Below are 23,944 nucleotides of genomic sequence, written 5' to 3' on the forward strand. Positions count from 1 at the left end.
ACCTCAAAAGATGAGATGCATATCTCCCCTATGTCAGTTTTTGAAAACATAGCTTTTTCTCAATGAGGATATCAACTTAACACAAAATAAAGTAGATAGCCCCATTCCCCAGTAAATTTCAGTTAGGAAACATCTTAATTCTGGTATCAGAATACTTTTACCTTCGAACAAAAGATTGATTCGTATGAAATTTGTAGCAAAAAGTGGAACTGAGAAAAATGCATTCGAACATTGAACTTGTTTACTCTGTTACTGCCTCACATGTGTCGAAAATATTTTATATTAATTTAACTATTTGGCATATGTTTATCAAATTTAGTATAAGGGTGTATAATTAAATTCTAAAACTGAAAACCACAAATTTGAAAAATTAATTTTAAAGAACAACTTTGAAATTTATTCCCATGTCCCCTCCGAACATGAGCCTAAGTTTCAGAAGTTTTTTAAAAAATTCATTTTTCAATTTTGAGGTTTTTGGTTTTAGAAACTAATTATCCACCCTTACACTAAATTTCATAGCCATGCGCCAAATAGTTATGTTTATATAAAATATTTTCAACATATTGTGAGGCACTAACAAAGTAAAAGAGTTCAATGTTTGAATGCATTTTTCTCAGTTCCACTTTTTGCTGCATATTTCATACGAAGGAATCTTTTTTTTGAGGGTAAAATTATTCTGATACCACAATCAAGATATTTCTTAACTGAAATTTATTGGGGAATCGGGCTATCTACTTTATTTTGTTTTAAGTTAAAGTTCTCATTGAGAAAAAGCTATGTTTTCAAAAAGTAACCTAAAAGTGGCAGATTTTTTTTTATTTTGAATTGTTGCTCCTCTAGTATTACACATCAAATTTGAAAAGTTCATTACGGAAAAATCAGCGGAGGCAAAAAATATATTTGCCTGCTAATACGAGTGCTGCCATCTATGATCAACGCCGCAAAACTACTTGGACGAGCTTATCTCGTCCATGGAATCGAGGGCAACCGAAAAAACCACTGGACGAGCTGAGCTCGTCCACGGCATTTTTAGCCAGGAAGTGGCCGACGATCTCGGCTCGTCCAAGGCACTTAAGGGGTTAAGACAGATATGCATCTCATATTCCGAGGTAGTCACTCTTCTTGAAATATCTACATTTGAGTGATAAAAACTAGATAGCCCGAAGTCAGACATCCCCCACTTTATATTCAAGCAGTTAAAATGATGCTTAATAGCTTCATTTGCATACATAGATTTCTTAACGAAGAGCGACACATCTTCTTATGCAGGTATGTAGATTTGTCCTTGAGATCTGAAAGTTTGCATAGTACCCCTTCATCTGAAGTTAAATCTCCCCTGCAAATTTCACTCCGATTACTTGAGTAGTTCAGAAGTTCAACCTCTAACCAGTGTCCCCCCTTATAGGGCAACTCCGGCCAAAATTCAAAAGGAAATAAATTACTGGTTTAGCTTTAGTGACACAAAATGCGACCCTAGCCAAAATATTACGTCAAGGGGATGCCGCCTTCCCAACTAATGCCGATAAAAAAAATGCGACCCGCTACGAGCAGCCGCTCCTTAGCGGGACGCTAGCGGGTTGCCGATCGCTAAAGCAATCTTGGGCCATGACGTCATGGTCATTCTCTTTTTTCCCCCGGTCCGGAGGGGCTTACCCGTTGCGTGGTCGAGTAGCGTAAAGTGCGCTTGTTTGAGACGCTACTGCCACTACTTCGGCTGGTGATTGACATGTTTAGCCGTTGCTTTTATCTGTAGCCCGTGTAGCTTTGATATAGCCTTTTGTTTATTTGCTTGTGAGGACACCAAGGCTCGTTTTAGCGAGCAGCTCGGTGCGCACTTGCACGCATCATGGTGTCAGACAGAAGCACTCTCCCTGCGAAGTTTGTCAGCAGGTGGTAGTGGGTCATGTGCATATGGGTTAAGGCTCCAGCTATTGTCCTCTTTGATGTCTTCTCTAAACAACGCGTCTACTGAAAAAAAATGACCGCATTTCCACGTGATGAATGATGTTGATTGGGAAGAAGCTTTGGTGGTGCTTGTCTGCGTAAACGCTGAGCCGCAGCATGCCGAGCCTTTCGTTCGTTTTCATCCATGTCAGAAAGAGAATGTGTGGTATGGAACGTGGTTATATTCGCATTCGAGCATTTGACCGCAGCGCCCTCTCATCTATAAACGTTGAGCCAATGCATGCAAAGTTTAACGCGATTATATACGCATTTGACCGCTGCGCTATCTTCTGTATAGACGTTGAGCGGCTTCATGCAACGTTTCATCCATAACATCCCCAGCTCTTGAGTTACTACCACATCTCAGAGCCCCCTACTCGTCCCGCAGTCGTGGCCGGGCGGTTAAAGAAGTCATGAAATGGTTTTCCTACTTCTTCCTCCTTAGCTTTAATCCTCAACTCAAATGCGAATTGTGAAATCACGTGGTCGTGACATTCCTTCGGCACCGGTGCGATGACTCCTAGCTTCCACCGTGCTTTTTATGCACACCATAGAACTTGTCATTCCCCAGTGACAATAAGTTCCGTCAGGGCACTCATTGGTTACGAATGCGAATCCAAATATTCGTCGACGGATTGATTGTTGACGAGCGCATACGTCCGAGTGACGCAGTTCTCGTGTCCAGTGCGTGAGCTGGGCTCTGCTGACGTCAGTTTGACGCCGGTGACGCGCTTTTGGAACCGCGGATGTATCATAAAAGGCGGAGAGCTTTCGAAGGCGAGAAGGTACAAAATAGTCTGCTATATTTTCAAATGTTCATACTGAAAAGCTGGCTTTTGACTTTCTAGCCTCTTTCTTTTGGCCAACTAAACGATATGCGATTGGTAAAGTCCCAATTTAAAATCATTCATCCCAACCCAAAATTCGTTTCATGGCCCCTTTAAGGCAGTGGACTAGAAATCCATTGGGGTCTCCCCCCACAGGTTCGATCCTGTCGACTGCGCAAACATTTCTTCTTTTTTTTTTTTTTTTTTTGCCCTACACGAGCACGTGCTTACGTGCACATGAGCTCACGAGCACAAGCAACAGCAAGATCGATGTGAACACGGATGCCAGACGGACAAGGCTAGACCCTAAGGAGCTTCGCCCCTAAAGGAAGAAGCTTGGACAGTTTGGAAATTGGCACACCACCTTGATGCTGGGATTCAAGATCAAATGCTTTATTTATCCCATATGAAGAAATGTGGCAGGGATAAAAAAGCAACATTTGTGGGTTGTCAATATACGTCCTGCATTAAATTAGTGAAAAGGATGATTCCAGCCGAACCACAGTGAAGATGTAAGGTATAACATGCAGTCAACATAGCACTGAACTTCGCATTAATAAGTGGCATGTCGTACACAAAAGGTAAACATGATAAAAGTATCCAGACCAATAAAGTGCAGTGTCGAGTGCAGTGTTGAACATGGAGCATCCACGCTCTGTTGAATAGGGAATGGTGAACACGTAGACTACAACCACTAACTAGTTACAATCACAAGATTTTTTTGTTTTTTGTTTTGTAACTTTTGAGTGCAGCAAGCCTCTTTTTTGATATTTCCACAAATTAAATCCACCACCTAGACAAACTTATGTGGTAAATTACAGTGTCGTAGCTTACAAATTCGCGTTTTATGCGCCTGAGGTAGAAAAACAAACGTATACAGTCCAGCGCACGTGTGTTCGGGCGCCGCGGCCCGCGCCGGAAAGTCCCAAAGCTTTGTGTGTGGACTGTCCCCCAGCGCGAAAGCGAGTACGGACAAGCGCACGCATGGTGACGGCCCCCGAGTACTGTACGTCACTGGCAGCGCAACGTGGAGCATTGCCGCTCCATCCACGGTATTCCGATGACAATTTAGGTTTAGAGACGAGTACGGACGAGCGCAGGCTGGGCGACGGTCCCCAGGTACAAAGTTAATCAACGCCTGCCACGCGCGCATTCTACCGCTCATACAAAGAACAACAAACCATCAGGGTATTTTGCCGCAGAAAGTTACTTCCGCCGTTCTGGCGAAATAAACAACCACGGTATTGATTTTGGCATACACCATAACCACTACCGTAGCCGAAGCGGAGGGGTAGTGAGATCAGCGCCCTACACCAATGCCGAACGAGTTCACTCTCCTGCCAGTCGCTAGCTTTTGGGTATACGCACTAACTCTTGCTACATATGCTGGATATCTACCACGTATACAGAATTAAAACAAAAGCAGCTTACCTTTTATCTTTGAATGGCTAGCGCTGCAGAAATGGGTGCTGCTTGGACCGCGTCAAATCCGTTTACACTGACAAAGCCTGGCAATTACAGCAGCGTAGTCTGACAGCCGGGGAGTGACTACTTCCGTCTGCCATTTTGTGGCTCTGACTCATAGGAACTCTATGCGATTGTCAGAAATAAACAAGACAAAGAAGTAGCGCCAATTTGTGTTATCGCGAAATCTGCTGGTTCTAGCGGGCAGCACGCTCCGGCCATTGGCCAAACTCTTTCAGTATAAACGGCTCTGGACGGCGTACTCGTTGAACGAGAACGACCATGATGTCTCATCCGCCTAGCGGCTGATTTCCAGTGTTGCCGGGGCCTCGAGCAGCTAGTTTCGGTTCTGTCGACCACGCCACAAACAAAACTTTGAGGCGTCGATATCTTTAAAACTATGCACAATACCAAGAAAAAAACTACATGTTGTAATTCAGTGACGCTGACTGTGCTAAAAACATTCGTAATCCCAAAATCAGAACTGTGGACAGGAGTCGCCCTTTTTAAGGAAAATGGGGTCTTTTCCAAGTAAAGTCGACTCTTGATAATTCGAAGCTCACAGGGACAGCAAAATGCTTTAAATCAAACATACTTTGAATTTTAATAAAATTATACAGGCTAGATTATGCTGACTAAGTCTAGCGAGCGCAGAATGGGGGTGGCCCGCACAAACCACACTTGTGACGTTTGTGATGGATTTTAGAGCGCAGCTCTTAGGCGCCCGTTTCCGGCTTGAGCGGCGTCGGCGTAACCGCGTGGTGCATTATGGGTAGATTTCCCCACCAAATTTAGCAGAAAATTTTCCCTGCCAAATTTAGCGGAAAAAATTCCCCGCTAAATTTAGCGGAAAATTTTCCCCTAAATGGGAGGAGAGGAGGAGGCGCATAGCCACCTCTCCGTGCCTTCCCCTCCTCCTCCTCAAGAGCTGTGCTCTACTTCGACATTACAGGGGATTGTAAACGTCTTTCACTGTTTAACCTCTTTATTATTAGGGTGACCAGACATCCCGTTTTGGCCAGGACAGTCCCGTTTTAGAGCTGCAGTTTTAACGTCCTGTCATTTTTTCTCAATGAAGCCTCGCATCCCATTTTTGTGGCAATCTGTGTGCATAGTTGCGAAATGAGTGCTGAGCGAATGGAAGAAATTTAAAGAAATACATAACACATTTTATAAAGATATACATGCCGTAATATCCCGAGAGATGCCGCATCCCCGAGAGATAACATACCCCTATTTTACAGCGAAGCTGTTATGCGCTAGGATCTAAGGAAAGATGCGTCCGCAGGTGTTGGCAGAAAACTCCCCATTGGTCGTGGCAAGTATAAATAAAAAAAAAAGGGGGGGGGGGGTCAACTATAGTTTGTTGCAACTCAAGAACGAAGGGCGAGAGTAAGACGGGCCGGGGAGGAGGAAGGAGACGAAACGCTGGAAAAAAAGAGGGGGAAACCTCCTCTCTTCAGCGCTCTGTCTGCTTCCTCCCCGTCCCGTCTTACAATGCAAATCTCTGAACAATGTTAACTCGCCAACTTTGGACGTTTTCAGTGATTGTACAAGCGCAATCTTGACTATGCACTGTACCATGTATAGGACAGGTGTCTCCATGAGATACTGCTGAATCTCTTTTATCCAATCGTGCACATTTGTGCCACTATACCAAACCTCACGGTTGTTCTGGGGCACTGGGAAAATAAACTATTATTATTATTATTATTATTATTATTATTATTATTATTATTATTATTATTATTATTATAATAATAACGAACTACACAGACTATAGCATGAGTCAGCCTTTATTGGCATTACTAGATAGTGACGTCCTGATCCCTTGTTATCATCTCTAGGCATTGTCCTCAAGGTTGTGTTAGAAGTCGTCCGAGAGGTCGTCTGAGAGGTCATCCTTGAGGTTGACTTAGGCGTTGTCGTATGAGAGGTCGTCCTGGGCATCGTCCTAGAAGTCGTCCTCGAGGTCGTCCTAGAATACGTCCGAGAGGTTATACTCTCGGTGTCGTCCTCGAGGTCTTCCTCAAGGTCGCCCTATAAATCGTCCTAGGCATCGTCCTCAAGGTCGTCCTTGAGGTGGTCCTCGATGTTGTCCTAGAAGTCGTCCTAGGCGTCGTCCTTGACGTCGTCTTAAAAGTCATCCTTAAGGTCATCCTAGACGTCGTAAAAATAACAGCTTCGCTGGTCTTCTATCTTCACGTGAAGTGGAAGGGCTCTACAATTTTTTGGCATGATTTTCTTTTTTTTTTCAAAAACACCAAAAGGTAGTCTACTTTTAGTAATTGGAGGGCCCTGGCCAATCGTGACCTCAGCAGAAATGGTGTTACTTAGCCACAGTAGGAGATAAGCGAACGTTGCTGACTAGGAAGGGCAGTCATCTTTAATCCCTGCAATCACAAGTTTTGAAACTCAAAATCTAAAACTAGCATTTTTTTTTGCTTTTTTTTATTTCACTTTGAAAGTTAACGTGCTCCTCATTTTCTCCCAGTATGCTTTCGATTTTAGATCGGCTATCTCTCAGAATACTACGGTACTAAAAATGTTTCCTTTGGTAAAGTAAATTTAAAGCTCTTTCTGTGCTTCCATCTGTCAATCCATTCTGTTCACGCAGACATTTGTTCGGCATCTTTCTGTATTACTATATTTGGCATGCTTCGGTTTTGTCTAAAGATGAAGAAGTAAGACACTTGTTTATTTAACTAAATAAAGAACTTCAGAAAAATGTTCATTGGTACAGGGAACTGAATAGTAGCAAAGCTTGCCTTTTCTCTTGCCCCCCCCCCCCTCCCCCAGTCAGGTAATTAGGTTATCTGTTACCCATTAGGCATTAGGTAGTATCACACTACTTGTTATCTAATGCTTATCATTTATTCTGTAGCAACATAGGAATATAAAATCCACTTTATATTTGGCTCAAGTTATAGCAGTTATGTGTGTTCATTTGTTTTCATTGTCTTTTTTTCAACATGGTGAAAATAGTCAAAGGAGTCAACTATTTCGGCCTCCGAAGCGAGTATGTCATAAGTGGCAGTGATTGTGGCTATGTCTACCTTTGGGACAAGGAAAGTGGCCATATTATTCACTACATGCACGGTGACGAAGAGGGTGTGGTAAGTTCTTTCCACATTCATATTTTCCTTTAACCCGCTTTTTAGTTTTATGGAGGAATATTTTTACTTGTAATTAGTTTGTGGAAAAATGAATGATGTTGGGCCATGTTTACTGAAGAGCGTGCACCAGCTGAGCATCGGCGAATGTTTTCTATCAAGGTCCTTGTCGGTGGCTTGCTCACCCTGTTTTTTTCTTCATGATCAGCCATTGCCTCTTCAGCTTCAAGCGTGGTTTGATTTGATCCTATTTACTTTTTCTGCAACTACCTCCCACTTTTTTGTCCCTGGTTTTTTTAATGATAACTGGTGACCTTTTTCAGTTTGTCATACTAACTCAGACAGTGTGTTCTCTCCTCAATCGAATTTTGCATTTTATTCTCCACTCCCCAGTCCCGTTCGATACCCAATGCAAAATATATGGTTGAAACATTGCATTCTTTCTGGTTGTTTTTCGTGGCAGTTTTTGAACTTTGGGATGCACTAGATTGTAAATTCTGATACCTTTTTCTTTTTAAATCTTTGTATGCACCTAAATGTTATGTTACTTTTTGCTTTTTTTATGTGTTAGCTCAGTGGTTCTCAACCATTGATCTTTCGCGAACCCCTTGTGGATCGGCGGAGATGATGGAGGACCCTGTTCGTGATGAAGGGAAGGGAAAAGTATTAGTTAAATGTAATAAAAATTTAATAAATGGATATAACTAAGGGCTAGTGTAAAGTAGACCTCTGTTATTGACATACACACAAGAAAACTCGCCCGAAAACTGAAACATCTCTTCTCGACCCGTAAAAAGACAACTTTTATTGTCGGGCTTGACTGATGAGCCAGCGCTTCGCGGACCCCTAGAATGTTTTCACGAACCCCAAAGGGTCCCCGGACCCCCATTTAAGAACCACTGTGTTAGCTAACGCTTAAAACAAATTCATTATACTTCTTGCATCTACCAACGATTTTAGTAGCTTTCTGACCAGTTTTGGTTAGCCTACTGTTAACAGACACTACTATACTATCGATTGTTGTACAGTTGAGCGTCTGTGTAACAAACCTCAGTTTAATGGAAGCTTCAAGTTTGCAAAGTATTTCTTTTTTCAAAATCATCTTTTTCGTGTAACCCCATTGAGCCTCAATATCAGTCAGTTTTGCTGCGGTTTCAATAGAACAAATCCCCAGTGTTATACACCAACTCATCTCTGTTACGTCACGGCGCGGTGGTGGCGCGTCGGACGCACTTCCGGTCTGGGGCTGTGGGCGGAAGTGCCCATTCGAGACGTGTATTCCTGCGTTGTTTTGAGAGGAACCAGACAAAAACCTGCCTTGTCGTCAAAATGCTGCGACTGGGGCTGTACCAAGAGAGTCGAGAAAGGTTTGAAGGTCAGTTTTCATGCGCTCGGTTCGTCCGAGAACGCGGATATGTGCCGTGAAAAGGGAAAACCAGACGCCGTCGGACAACGATTGCTTGGGCGGGAAGCATTTTGGGTTAAATTCACGGATACTACTGGCCATCAAATTTATTTGTTTGGTTCCAAAATGAACGCCGGAAAACCGTCAAGTTGTACGGACCACCTGCGGACTACGTTTAGTGCGTCTTCAAGTACAAACGGTCGCCTGATCGTTCGAACTGTCGTCTGCTCTTGCAAACGTTTCTGCTTGTCGTCTGCTCTTTTAGAGGACACCGGCCCGTAGGCGAAACGTGGGCCCGGTACTTGCGATAAGAATTAAGTGCAGGCCTTAAAAGACTTAAGTTTGAAGGTTGGTAAGCAGGCTCGACGTAAACAGTAGATACAAGGAGTTGTTGATCATTGTTACCAGTGGCCATCACCGACTTGTTATGCCTGATTCATTTGGTTAGATACTGCTTGCGATTTTCAGTATCGACGTCGACCATCTCAGCTACGGTTCACGCTTTTGCAGTCCGAGCGATGTCGCTACTGAAAATAGCGAGCGAAATCTCATCATGTGAATGAGGCTTTAGCGTACGTTCTGCGGCGTCCGCGCGGAATGAATCGCCGCCTGCCAGATTATTCACGCGAAGTTTTGCGGTGTAACGAGCTTCGTTAATTTCGCTGACGCTGCTCAAGTAGTCAGACATCGTTAGGAGGACGTAGAATCAACAGTTCCAACGCGAAAAAGAGCGCGGGGACTCGCACCGGTGCCGACAACATCGCATTTCAATGGTTTGTTTATGGGCGACGGCGAGCTTTTTGCCCACACCCCCATCGCGCATGCGCGGCGCCGGTGGCGTCCGCTAGGGGCGCTCCGGGCGCTCCGGTTTGTTTGTAAACATGAGTTGGTGTATAGAAGAAAACAATGCCTGCAAAGGAGTACCTTGCGGTTGAATCGCACTACTGCGGAGAAATTTACAGTGGCCGCGTTTGACAGGGTTACTTCATGGGGACGAGGGTTACTTCACGGGGTTGGGCTTTCCAACAAGGCGCACAATGTCAAACGGGGCATTGTGCGGCGAGGCTTGCGGGAGGGCACGTCCAGGATGTGCCGTACGTTTGGTCGGAAAACACGGAGCAAAGAGTTCACACATTGCCAGTGCCACTGGTGCAACCATCTGTCACAGTCACAGACAATGCCATTTGGGCGAGCGTCAACAAGACGAGTTCGTGCATGCGCTTTGTGGCTACCTCAATCATAGACAGCGGCAACAGAAAGATTTTTCACTTGACGAGGAGGCAAAATTACTGCGAGGAGTCTCTGACGGTTGAGGACACCAGACGTTGCCGCTCTGTGTGGATACATGGGACACTTCGTAGTTCGTTTCCTACAATTGCAGAAGTGAAGGAGTCTATATCGCCTCCATGTTGACCCCTGCTGGCATTTTCAACAACAGCAGAGGCAACCCCATTGTGAAGGATGTGATAGAAAAATCACGAGTGGAGAACGAAGTGTACGAGGCTGACCACGAAGAGCATCCGCGACAACTTTCTCGGTGCGATCAACGTGTTAAAGCCGTGCGGGGGAAAACGGTATCCTCTACATGCCCTGTGGCTCTAGGATAGAATGTGATGCCAATGCTACTATCCCAATCCAACAAGGCACAAACAAGAGTCAAGTACTACTTTCCTCACCAACGAATATTATTTCATTGGAGAGTCAAGTACTACTTTCCTCACCAATGAATATTATTTCCAGCAAGTGTTTACACCCGCAAAACATGCATCAACATACGTTTTTTTGTTGTTTTTTTACGGTGAGCACAAACTTTTGATTGAATGAAATTTCGGTGTAATGAAGCATAAATCATTAATTTTTTCGACTTTGTTGTATTGAGGTTTAAGCATCGATAGTCACTTTGCCCATAGTTCGTCGTTGCCACTTACTAGACGGAGTCTCAAAGTCGGGTTCAGCTTGTTGAACTGGGCACTCATGACTGGAGCTTGCTTTCAGGTGAACTGCCTCGAACCTCACCCCAGCTGCCCCATCCTGGCTACCAGTGGGCTGGACGAAGATGTCAAAATTTGGGTGCCTTCGTGCGAATACCCGCCAGACATGTCTGGCCTAAAGATGGTGGGTTCTGCTTTGCTTCCTTTTGAAAGAGAAGACACGGACTTAGTTGGCAGACTCGCGCTTAAGTCTATATAGGCGACGGACAAACTCCTAGAAAGGCCGACCAAGCTTTTGCTCATTTTGACTTTTACTGCGGAGCTGTTAAGGGCTAGTTTCCCCAGTATCAAGTCTGGCGGCAAACAAATGATGACTCTAAACTCTGGACAGCTACCGCCATCTATGAGTGACGGTGGCAACCAGACAACTAACTTGCCACTTGTCTGGTTGCCGCTGTCGCTCATAGATGGCGGCAACCTCTCCAGGCCTTTCCACTCTGGCTTGCTGACTTGCGGCCGGCCATTATTTCATCCCCACCATAAGTACAGCTTCGCTGGTTTTTCTCCTTCACCAGAGTGGAAAGGTTGAAAGTTTTTTTTTTTCTTGGGAACTGTTATTTAAAATTAGGAGTAAGTTTATTGTCCCAATTATAGAATGTCTACCTATATGAGAGAGCAAAATTTCCAAGTCCATCGAGCTAACTCGGATGCTGCCTGCCACATCGGCAACTGCTGCTGTTCACCTCAAAGTCGACAGTGCGGTGGACGATGCACACTTGCCAGTCCAATCAACCGTCCCTCTTTTGTCGCCCGGTCCTGCTGTCTGCACGTACAGTAGAAAAACATTAGGGTGCCTTCATGTGTGCTTTGCTTAGGGTGGTGGCATCTGGCCATTTTGTTCCACACATTTATTTTTATTTTTTGTTAAGAAGCGCGTGAAAGAGCATGTTCCTGCATGCGTTTGTGGCGTTGACTGCGCTATGACGACATTTTGTTTTCGTCGATTTCTTTGTATTTTTCCAGTGAGCGTGCGCTGCTGGCATCGGGTACTACAAAGGGTGGCATCACCCTAAACAGAAGGATAATTGAGGCGCCCTTTGAAAACGTAGTAACCCAGAATCTATCAATGAGTTATACTACGCTAAGATCACGACGTGACTGTACTTCAGTTATAATCATTTTATGCTTTGTGTGGAAAAGTGTTTTAGGGTTTTCTTTCGTATAGTTTTGCCGACATTTGCTAGCAACAACCATATCCAAGAGAGTCTCGACGGAGTATGTAGTGCAGCTTACCGAAGCTTTGCTTGGCTGAGAGAGAAGTTTGGTTGAAAGGAATATCTCCTTGGATTGGGTTTCTCTCAAAAGGCATTGTGTCAGTGACTCGGAACATTGCTTGGGGAAAAGCTCATCGCCTCCGGTGCTCTCTTGCAGAGGATTTGCCAGAACATGAAAGAGCGGGAGGACGAACGCAAACGTGAAGGACATGAGACCATCGACAGCCAAATGCTCTGGTATCTCATGCAGCAACTGCACCGCTCAGCTCGGGCACGGGTATGCAGACTTGCCGTTCTCTTTATTTTGGGGTCCCGTGTGAAACCGACAAGTGCCTAAAGGCTGGTTCATACATCTTTATTTGTGTGTGAAAAGGTGGGTAGCGCTCGCTTGCAACTGCTTACGTCCAGAGAGCACGCTGGGACACCGGCGCCATTTACGGAGTGGCACTTGAAACACCTCTGACCCGCGCATATATTTCCAATGTTTTTATGCAATATTCTTTTACCGTGGGCCTGAAATAACTCTGGCAATGTTGTAAATAGGGTGTGTATTTTCCGGTGTTTATTAATGAGAAAAATCGGCGCGCGTTTTTCGCCGTTTATTCATTTTTAAGCACCAGCGTATTTCGGTTGGTCGACTCGTCTAAGAAAAGTCATAAAAAGTGAAAACCAAATGAGGCTCTGTACTTCCTTAGTCCAGGAGGGCTGCCACAGCGAAAGTAGTTAAGGTTTATTATTTTGACGGAGCTCGATGGGCACGTCAAATGTTGAAGGTGTTTTCGTTTTTTTGCAACCGCAACATTTAACTTGAGTCTCAGAATCACAACGACGACCCACAGCTTCATTTTGTTTCTTTATTCAGTTTGCATTATCGAAACTTGATAAAAGATCAACGGAATCTGCGTTATACTGTAGAGGTGGCGGGTTTCCTTCATCGCTAGGGCAGAAACGTTTAACAACCATTTTTTTTTTTCCAGTTTTAATCGAGGCGAAAATATTCAACCACTGTTCTTTTTTTTTTTTCGGTTTTAGCCGATTTTTGTTACCGTCAAATGTTTGACGATGTTTTTCAGTTAAAACCAGAAAGTGCACAGCCTATAGTTGTGAGCGACCGTTTCTCATAGATTTGATCTTGCAAATACGGTCGCCAACCGATTTCTTGGACACCGATAATTTGGACTTGTTCTCGGACCTAAAGGAGGATCGTGACCTGCCCAATAGAAATAGTGCATATTCACAGCCAATGTTTCAGACAGCTTGAAGTCCGAAAGTTCTATTTTTTTTACTAATCATCACGAGCGATCAGCGGGGAGGCGGTCATTTTGGATTTTACGTTGACTGCGCATGGATTGGCTTCCTTTGGCAGTGCTACTTAAAATACTTCTAAGTCCTACTGCTAGGTGACGCTGTACGGCTTTTTCTTCTCTCTAGCTGCGCGTCATTATCATCATCATTGTTGTTTCCATTTTGCTTTGTTCATTCGCCATTACTGTCGTAGAATTGCGCCTCTCATCTCGACTTTGTGAATCGTGTTTTCGGACTCTGCTGGCTTGGACGTCATTGCCCTATCTGTTCTTCCGCACCGCGATGTGTCGCTAAGAGGTGCAGAAAGTGCTCGACCATAATGCTAGAAAAGAAGGCAGCGATTTTCAAGCTAATAAAAAGTTGCCGAACGCAAACGGAGGCGTAACCTAAAACTGGGCGCGCAGGCGTAACCTGAAGCAAGGCACTATTTACGGCTTTTTAGAGCCCGCTTAGGCGTAATAAAGGCAAGTTTTTTAATCTGCTGATTTTTCTGACTGTATTATTCAGACATTTTTCGGTCCCTGCGAAATCTGAAAAGTCGGTGGCGACTGTACCACTTGGAATCCTTCAGTCTTGTTACACGTAGATTGGAAGCATTCTGGCGACGCCTGTTAGATGGTGCCAGTATGATCTCTCGTTGTATAATCGGCTACGAGCAAGCGCAACACACTCAATCACACTCGAATGCAGCCGTGTGAACCAGCCTCAAAACCCGAAGAAGCTTCATGTCAGGTCGTCTTGTGAAGTTGAACCCCCACCCAGGTTTTCAGCCTTTGAGAGATAGCTCAGAGATAGCAAGTAGGCAGTAGCAAGCTATCATCTAGTGATATGTGACTCGCAAGAAAACAAGAACCTCGCTTTTGTGTCTAACCTAATTGTCACGTTCGGCATCGTTCCTGCTCATTTTAGATTGCATAAAACTTCCATGGTTTTTATGATTTATGTTGTTAACCTACAGTTTAGCAGCTGGAGTGCTGCAGTATGGTGTACTGTAAAATACCGAGCACCCCTCCCCCTCCTCCTCCTTATATTTAGAGATAATTCAACCAAAATGTCAAGTGGGCCTTTGATCGATCAGGGCCGAAATTCAAAACGGTGACTGGTAAAAGTAAAAAAGAACAATCCAATCTGCACCGTTTAAAAAAGAAAAAAAGATCATTTACTAACACTGCACTTGCCATTCAATTCACAAAATGTGCCCTCGGAACTTGATTCAGATTGGTGGTTTTGGCATTCGCCTTAATCGCTGCCAAGGCCGGAAAACGATTCCTCGGAATCCAATCCAAAAATGAGGTCCAGACACTTTGCCATCGGATTGTCAGGGACATGGGAGACAACGGCACCGATGCCTGCTAGCCGCTTGTGCAGGTCACTTTCCTCGGATCCGTGGAGCACGTTTGGAGATGCTGCAACCTCCAAAGGAACGTGTCGCCATTTCTTCTTCCACTCCTCGACTGCGAAGTCTATAGTTCGTCCTGTCATGACTGCTCTCGCAGGTTGCCTTTAAAGGTTTTCTCTTCCTTGTGCATAAATTCCTTCCAGATCCTTCGAAGATTGGCTTTGAAAGGCTTATTCCAAAACACCTTGGCCGGTTGAAGCAGGCTGGTACAGCCGGCTGGCACGTACACAATGTCCATGTCGCTTTTCTTGATTGCGTCCGCCCAGTTATTGTTGATGGGCGCCTGCCTGATTCAACATCAGCAGCCGCCCCACATCGTCCGTATTTTGGCATTGGGCCCCATGTCCTCCCCATACCTAAAGTTGAGTGTACGCTCTCCTTCATCTCAGAAATACCAAGAAAAGTTGTCCCTGAGTATGGCTGCTCGTAAAACTTCTCTCGGACGTCGTCCGTTCTTGGAAACCATGACACGAACATTCGCTAAGGATGGTTCTTGACACATGTGACGAGAAAATGGCGGCAGACAAGTTCCCATATCGCATTCCCAGCAACGTCTTGGGATAGATTGAATTCTATATTGTCTTTTTACATGACCAAAATGCCCGAAACAAAGCTGAATTATTGTTTAAATGTACTTTTGGGACATTTTCACTCAGATATAGCAAGATGAGAAAAAAAATTGTATTAGAAAGAGAAAAAAGTAAAAAGGATGTTTACAACTTCTTGTAACACCGAATTAGAGTGCAGCTCTTGAGGAGGAGGAGGAGGAGGGGAGGGTATGCCACTCCTCCTCATCCATATTCTTTCCTCCTCCCATGCTCCTTCCCTCGTCCTCTGCTCCTCCTCCTCTCCTCCTGCTTTTCTCTCGAAGTATTTCGATTTTGCAATATACCGTGCGAAACAATCTGAGAAAAATGTATATACTATATATATTCTGGTATTCTTGCTCACCACTTGTCCGGAGAAAGGAAATGTAGTTCTCACATCTGGGAGCTCCACTCTGTACAAGTTTTGCCGGTGCCAGGAAACAGGACAGCAGGATCAAGGCGGGAGAACAAGACAGGATTAAAGTTAACACTTTGACGAAGCACGTGATACTCTCGATGTCATCCTACTTGCTGTCGGCTCTGTCGAAGACTGCTCGACGTTTTTGATTTCCTCAGCATTAGTCTTGAGCGTGCTCCCCCGAGATGGCACAGCAGAACAGCGAGTGCACGTCCCTCGGGGCCAATGGGATGTTTTCCTGCATGACTGGTATGAAGTTCTTCTTTGTCTTGCACGAAATATTTGGCGAGTGCCGTAGGCGAGAGATACAGAGCTGCCATGAGCAGGCCGTAAGACCTTGGCGGCACACAATTTACCAACTTCGTCCGACGTGCCACAGAGACCGATGGCTACAACACAGACCCTCTCTCTTGTAGATTGCTACTTGGATAACGAGTACACCACGTTTTCATACGCGCCTCTCTGTGATTTATGAATGGTGATATTTATTGCCTGCACAACAGGTAGCTGGCATCTCCTCCTTCCCTCCTTTTCCCTTCTCTTTTTTCTCCTCCCCGCACGTTGCATCATGAGACGTTTCCCATAATGCACGACGCGGTTGTACACGCTCTGCATTTTTTAACTATATGATATAAAAATTTGGACCAAGCAGTTGACTTTTCACAGATTTATCCATGTAAACCAGCATAAAAATCTCAGTGATGTGATTGCTGCGCCAATTGCGCCAAGGGGCTAACCTTGCTACATCCTGCTACATTTTGCCAAAATATGGGTAATCTGCGCCAAGCCTGCGCCAAAAAAACAATTTCGGTCGCCTTTCAAAACCGAAACTAAACTGAGTACCGTAATTGAGCATGTGTGTGCTACGTAGCGCAAGTGGCCACCGGACACAAAATGCCCTGCATCGATTGTCCATCCGGTCTTGCATGGTTTTCCCGCCGTCTCGTGTTTCGCGCCCTCAACCTCTCGTGGGTCTCGTCTCCTCGCGTCTTTTTTTTTTTTAATTTTCAACGGGATGCTTTTTTTGAAAGTCGATACGGGGCAGTGACTTCCGTGACGTCACTGCCGGAAACGTAAAAACAAGCAAAAAAGTTTCTTTTTCTTTTTTTTTACGTTTTGCGGAGAGCTTGCTGCAGGTTGTTGTGTCTAGTGTAGGGGCGGGGGGAGGCAGCGGTCGCGGCGTGTTACTGTTGCAGTGCCATACGTTAAAGAACAGAGGCCAGATACACGAAACAATCTTACGCCAAGAATGTATGTACGACAACAGCTCCGGAGCCATCTTTTCACGATCAAATCAACATAACCGACAACGTCCGCTCAGTTACTTGGTCGCGACGACCAACGGACATTTATTTTTCTACGTGCTCTTCTCGCGGGTCCCAATTTCAAGCAGCAAGAAAAAAGAAGGAAGTACTCGAAACCGGCCACGACGGACATGAACGCTGGATCCACAAACACCCGGGAAAAGGTACAACGGCAACGATGCCACCGACCGAGCGAGCTCGAGGCCTAGCAGGCACTCCGACTCGTCGCAGCGTTGCCGGCGTTGCTCCAACGATCCTTGGCCAAGACCGTCTGCCCACGACCGACCGGCTGGCTTGCTGAACAGAATACGCGCCCGCACGACCCTTAGTTTTAGATTAAGGGGTCATTCTCTTCCCCTTGCCATCTCCTTTTCCGAGGCAGCGGTGACGAACGCTGTCGTCGATTCTATCTCCTTGTTTTGTGTGATATGGAGCTCAAATAAATGCCGTATGGATTATTTTCGCAACACGGTATGTAGTACACTTTGTTATTAGTGGGCCATTTTTATTCTGATACGCTTGTCGCTGCGGATGCGCGTTCATGCTCAATTGTTTCTGATACTACATTACTGTCGAGCTATAACAGTTTGTGGGAGCTACGCAATGCCGGTCCCACCTTTCTTTGCCGAGTGTCGGGTCAGTATCGACTGACACTGGTAAAAGATCGGTCCCGAAGCACTTCGATCAAACGTGCGCATCCGCTTTGAGTGTGCACAGGTATTTACATTGCTCTTGCTGACACTCTCGTAGTTGAAATGTATCTTATTTAACGTCGGATCGTTTCTGCATCTCCAAGGCCGCGAAAAACGCCGCGGCGATTCGTTTCTATCTACGTTGCTTTGCAAACGACTGGCACGGGCCGTTTTTTTTCTAACTATGACAGTTGTGTTGACTTCGGAGGAACGAGCTGGGAGCATACTCCGGAAGAGTACGCGAAGTGAAGAGGTGAAGATGTCTAGGTAACAAAATATCTGCAAATAGCTCTATTTTGGCTAAAACTGGACGTGACGTCACAGACATCAAACTACTACTCTGCTACTTCGCTCTGCCCCGTATCGACCTCCGAAAAAGGCATCCCATTGTCAACGATAGACGCGGGTGTGTGCGGACGCTCCTACGCTAGCATGCCAGGTACCAGCCATGCCGTGATGCTGTGAAACGAAACAACGTTTCTGCGCAGCAGGAGTTACTTTCTGAGCTGAAGTACTCACGCCTGAAAGCGATGGCCGTGGGAAAACTATATTTGGTCCCTGCCTTTCAGTCTCCGTGGTTGCGCGATGTCGGGTGTTGCCGTCCCCACGTCACGCTGCAGATATGGCGCTTTCTAAAATGAAACGGAGTACCGCCGCGTGTTCATCAACATTCCTGTTCTTGTTTAAATCATACATTACTACAAAAATACCTCTTTAACTTAAAGGCTGCTGTGTCGAGGTATGTATTACCTAGTAGGTTTTTTCTGGGTGGGCCTTCCTTCGAGAGGGACCCCGGTACGTGAAAAATTGCCGCAAAACAAAGTTAAAGAGAAGTGAGCTAAAGCAAAGGACATTGCCTACGCACTGAACCCGCACAGCGTGCTTGTTTGTTTCGAGTTCAGTCGTTGCACAAATCGCTCCCAGAGCCTTTTGGCCCTGGCTCGCAATATCCTGCATCGATGCGCTCAGGCTCTCTCTTTCTGTCTGTCTGTGCGTGCGTGCGTGTGTGTGCGCACGTGCGCGTGCACGCGCACGTGCGCGTGCACGCACGCACGCACCCTTGCATGTGTGTGTTTAGCTTGTGCCTTGCTTGCTGGCCTGCCAAGCACGCGCCGCTGGTTTTTTATTTGTCGTATGCTCGACAGTTACATTTTGCATACAATTTTGGGAATCAGTTGGCGACGGTGCGGAGTAGCGTGGTTTTGGTTTTTATAGAATAGCCGTTGTCTCCGCCCGTGCGACGAAGCACGCGCAACTGCAAGCCTGCCGAAGTTATCCTCACGTGCTTATGAACATGATTGCTCGACAGAGGCACCAGCCGCGATGTTGGCAATCCCTTGTTTTGCGTTTGCTTACTTTTGATGAAAATCTGGCACGTCGGAAACCAGAACAGTAAAAACACAAGCAGCAAGTTTTCTCACAACACGTCACATCAGAACACAACACAGCACAAAGTGCTCTTCGTTTTTACAGCGCTTAAAACAAATATTTTAATTTTTTTAAAGAATATCTGCTCCAAAGCCCACTTTTGCTGCTCCGAAACACTGTCTTGGCTGCTCCAAAAGTCACTTTTGCTGCTCCAAAGCACTGTTTTGGATGCTCCAAAAGGTGCTCCAAAATGGCTTAGGCCAGTCACAGTACTGAAAGCTATATATGCCTGAGAAAAGGCACTGCCTACAGGCATCACTGGTATTTATGGGAAGTCATCCAATAATTAAGCATGAGTGCTGAAATGGGCACTAATAAAAGGACCTTGGAAACGCCTTCTGACCTGTAACTTGTTAGATTACAATGGGGATACAGGGAGAAAATTTTTAAAGCATTAGAAAACCTGATTCTTGTTGAGCATGCTAACATCCCAACTTGTTACTTGAAAAGGACCCTCCTGTTAACCATAAAGGGGCTGCTGACATTTGGCTGAAGGCAGCTTCTTCAGAGCTAGGTCTCATTCTGGAAGCATCTTAGTTTCAGAGCTCTAAGGCTTCCAGGCAGTTTCTGTTCAAGTTCTTGCTACCAATTTTGACCTTCATATTTTGTAGGGACTTTCCAACATGTTAGAACTTCATGACTGTTGCCTGCCACCTGATTAGATGCAGGGAATTGAAAGTTTAACATTTGTGCCAAATGTGTCGGGCTACTATATTTCATGTTGGCTGGATAGCTTAACTCTCGTAAATCTTTTTTGACCATTTCAGTGCTGAAAATGAGGCTGGCTTGTCCCGCAGTGTATACTTTGTTAGCTATTTTGGGGAAGCTGCTAGTGCAGGGTCGTAGGTTCTCGTGCCTCGTTTCTCCTTACAGTGGTAGTAGTAGTAGTAGTAGTAGACCCAAGCTCGTAGCAGGACCATCTTGCTTTAGAATGGGTTTCGGCTATGAGAGCGAGAAAACTGGATGGAGCTACAAGTGCTTGCCTCTACCCTTGACACTACCGCTACATTTTAAGTGAAATGGAGCTTAAGGAGCTACTGCCACGCGAGCGTGTGCCCACAGTAAAACATTTTTTTAAAGCTATCTGCTAGCTCTTTGAACTGTCGCTCACATGCGGAACGGAATAGTGGGGTTTCGTGTGACGTACTACTTCTGGCTTATGATCTCGGTGGAATCTATGTTGATGAATGTTGGCCCGTTGCTTTTCTGTGCATGGAGGTAGTGTTTAGTACCAACTCACTCGAGTTATTTTGCATTCTAATTGATTACACTCTAATCAGCAGTGTTCTAATCGGCTGCCGCTCTAGTATTTTTATGCATATTGGCTTTAATTCGAGGTTAAGACAAGCCAACACTCAAGAAGCCGGCTCGTTGGCAGCCAAGATGGCCCCGCGCTTGCTGCGGGTGGCTTCGAAGGGGAAAAAATAAATTAAGTAAGCACGGGTTCACGCGACCCAAATGCATCTTGATCACACGTCGAACATTCTGTTGTTGGCGGAGCTACTTGTCATGGCATTTTGCCAAGACCAAGACCGTGTTAATGAAGAATCGCTTACGTGAAAACGAACAAGGCAAATGGCGGAAAACATTCACCAGCACGGTCGCAGCCATACTGGTGAACACTTTCTTTCGAAACACCTCTTCGCAGAAGCAAAAAGGCGTTTTGAGAAACATGGGCGTACCAACCGGGGGGGCAAGGGGGGCAAGGGGGGTGCTTGCCCCCCCCATTCTCAGAGTGGGGGGGCAAGGCATGTGTTTTGCTCCTTCTGAAACAGCCACCACTGGGCAGGACAAACACTGGCCGGTGGCGCCCAAGGGATGCCAAGGGCACCGCCCCTCGGCCCGGGGAAAGGGGGGGGGTCTGGTTTGCTTTCCCACTCAAATTCAAGTTGGTACGCCACTGTTGAGAAACCACCCTTTAAAGGCGAGCTAAGCATTTGATGGCAACTATAGAAAAAGTCCTAGAACCTGCATTGGTGTTCCTTTTCTGCCTCGCCTCTGATAATGCGTTCAAGACCCATTGTGCCACTTCTAAGTTGCTACAATTTGTGTCCGTAATTTTCTTTTTTCAGCATTGTAATGTGTTGTTTTTGAACATTTAAGGCGCGGAACGACAGATCAGGTGGAGTAGAGACCAGTTCAGACAGCGACGAAAACAGTGACAACGACGACGACGACGACATGGACACTCAGCACTCGGTGCAGTGCGTTCAGTCGTGATGTCCATCCATCGCGAAAGAAGAGGAAGGAACAAGCCACGTTCTCGGTTGCCTTTCACTGTGCTATTCCTTGTGACGGCAGAATCGTGTGCAATGAATGCTTCCTCATCCATCGCTTGCAATTGAAATGACTAGAGCTGCAGTGTGCCACCGGGTCTTGCATCGGAAGAAGGAACGTTGCCACGGCCCACTTTCATCCGGCGCACAGTGTGAATGTCTGCAATGAGAAATGTGTTTGTGTACAAACTTAACAACTCAGACCCCTAACCTAGGAGTGCAGCCTTAATGCCTGGTTTGTAATTGTTTTGTGTACAATCATGGCAGAATATGTTGACTCGTTTTAAGATCTTTGAAGTTTGATAGTCTGTAAATTTGTATCTTTCTGGCAGTACAGGAGGCTTTGGTTGTTCACGAGAGGTGTACCTAATGAGGTTGTCACTGCGACAGACGGGAGGTTTGTTTGGGACTATATATAAAAGTGGATTAGTGCAACTTGACATGCTTCAACATACAATCTATTGGAAGAGTTTACAGATGCAGTATTTTGACTGTAAAGGGGTGTTAGCTGAATAAAGTGATACTTCTGGTCTTGTATTCTGCCTGCTTACTGTGTTCATATCAGAAAAAGCACAGGTGTATGCGACGGGTGTTGCAACACCAGAGAAGGTCATGTGGCAATGTCCAGGTTATTTTATTGAATGGTATTATGGGTGTGTCAAGGGAAGTGGTGTGGATTCACAGTTTGCAAAAACCGACTTGACACTAGTCCCCCTACAATCGATAGAATATTTGAGTTGTCACTTCACTTGGAAATGCTCTCTATGAACTCTCCAATCTTCGTAGTTTGGTTCAAATTAACCTGAAAGGCTTGAACATTATCACGATAATCAGTATAGAGTGCTTGATGCTCCAGCACATATTGTGTATTGCTGGGCGTGCCTTTTCATTTCTATTCTGTAGGTCTTCATATTTACCAGGTACACATGTTTCTCTTAATTCTGATATATATAATAGAAAAAACACTAAAAAATGCAGTCTTGCATTTTAACCCACTCGTCTCTGGGTTATATTGTTTGACATAATTGCAATTGCTGATATTGCTAAAACAGGGTACTATAATATGCTGGTCCAAGAGCACTGAAGTGTGAGTGTCTGCTTCTGAAAACTGTTTGTCACAGTACAGTCCTTTGCATTGGTAAAGCCAACAACCCTAGTCAACCATTTTTGAGAACAGAAAATGCTGCATGGAGAGAGAACTATACGAATTAGATTATATGGGAATTGTAGCATATGTAAGCTTAGTCTTTGTGTCTGCCATTATATCGGGCGTTTCAGAAAAAGTAGGAAGGGCAATACATGTGAATAATTGGACCTTACATGTGCAGAATCTGGAACCTTGTAAACGATCAAATTCTACATAACATACATAGACACATTAAGACTTGTATCGCAGTGTATAATCATGCTTATTTAGCTCACAGTGCTACCTGCGAGTTTGACTGAAAGCCAAAGCTATGAGTCATCTGCAGCACTTCTGTGTCCCTGTTGTATCATGTGAATACCCTGGCAAGCGGCGGGCAGTTCTGTACCTTCAGTACTAGAACCACACTAAATGTCCCTTGTTGACTGATGGGCACTTGAGTGAGATTTGGACAGAATGGTCCCAAGCGTGAACCTGGAGAAGTCCGCTCGTACAGACCCACAGCGGAGTTGTCACACATGCAAGCATGCATTGGCTGGTTGAGGCATGGTCTATTGAATATCATATCGCAGAATTGTTTGCTTGGTCTTGGGGTGTTTATCTACTGTTTACTTCATGTCAATGGAACATTAGGAAAAGAAATTGTTTTGCCAAATACTTCGGCTGCAAAACATGGACCATTTTAAAGTTCATTTACTGTAAAATACCGGGGGAATGGCCACCCAAGTTTCACTGAAAACGGTTAATCTAGATTCCTAAGTTTGGGAAATATTAATAGTGGGCTCTTCTGGGGAATTTTACGGTATTCAATTTAAAACATTTCAGGCCGATGGTTGGGTCGAGCAGGGATAGAGAAACAACTATACAAATTGGACTATTTGTGGCGCAAATATTATATTGTACATAGCTGCACAAGCCTTTTGCTGTACATGCTGCTTTTTGTAAATTCAACTTGCAAATTGATCTGTTCAGCTGAAGTTTGGCTGGCCCTAGGGAATATAGACCCGAGGCATAGCTCAAAATTGACATTGGCCTTTGTGGTGATGTTGGTCCAGGCGTCCAACATGACACGAGGTGTCGCACAGTTGGACCACACCTTTACGGAAGTTCTAGTACTTAATATCTGTGGGCCACTGAACTATATAAGATGTAACATGCAAATTCCATAACACTTATTTGGTAAACTGCGAAATGTGAAGATTGTTGTTCATCTACCCACCATGAACTTTAAGCAATCAGGTGAGTATTGCTATGCATATTTATATTAATTTTCTGAGCTTTGGGTAGGTATTGCTAGATACCGGTTGTCTCAGAGCCACATAGTAGCCCAAGAATCTGAAGGCTCTCCATATCGTTTACAAAAAATCTTGAAATGCTTGATTACAAAATATACATAAAATGTGTGCTGAATTAAACTTCTGGGTAAAGAGAGT

The 23,944-nt window shown here is 45.0% G+C and overlaps 1 protein-coding gene across 2 annotated transcripts in view; it reads left to right on the top strand.

Annotated features, from left to right (window-relative positions):
- LOC8051887 (DDB1- and CUL4-associated factor 8) overlaps positions 1–21,904 on the top strand; it is a 56,383-nt gene extending 34,479 nt beyond the window's left edge. Inside the window, exons 11-14 of one of the 2 annotated variants that reach the window (XM_029987990.3) lie at positions 7,221–7,351; positions 10,749–10,868; positions 12,116–12,235; positions 21,195–21,904. In XM_029987990.3, coding sequence (XP_029843850.2) covers positions 7,221–7,351; positions 10,749–10,868; positions 12,116–12,235; positions 21,195–21,311 — 488 coding nt within the window. In that variant the 3' untranslated portion in view covers positions 21,312–21,904. Of the gene's footprint in view, positions 1–7,220; positions 7,352–10,748; positions 10,869–12,115; positions 12,236–21,163 lie in introns of both variants that reach the window. The other variant, XM_029987992.4, reaches the window with a different exon arrangement.
- Positions 21,905–23,944: the final 2,040 nt, after the last annotated feature.

The sequence above is a fragment of the Ixodes scapularis genome, unplaced genomic scaffold, assembly GCF_016920785.2.
Source record: "Ixodes scapularis isolate PalLabHiFi unplaced genomic scaffold, ASM1692078v2 PGA_scaffold0__279_contigs__length_252992795, whole genome shotgun sequence".
Taxonomy (NCBI): Eukaryota; Metazoa; Arthropoda; class Arachnida; order Ixodida; family Ixodidae; genus Ixodes; species Ixodes scapularis.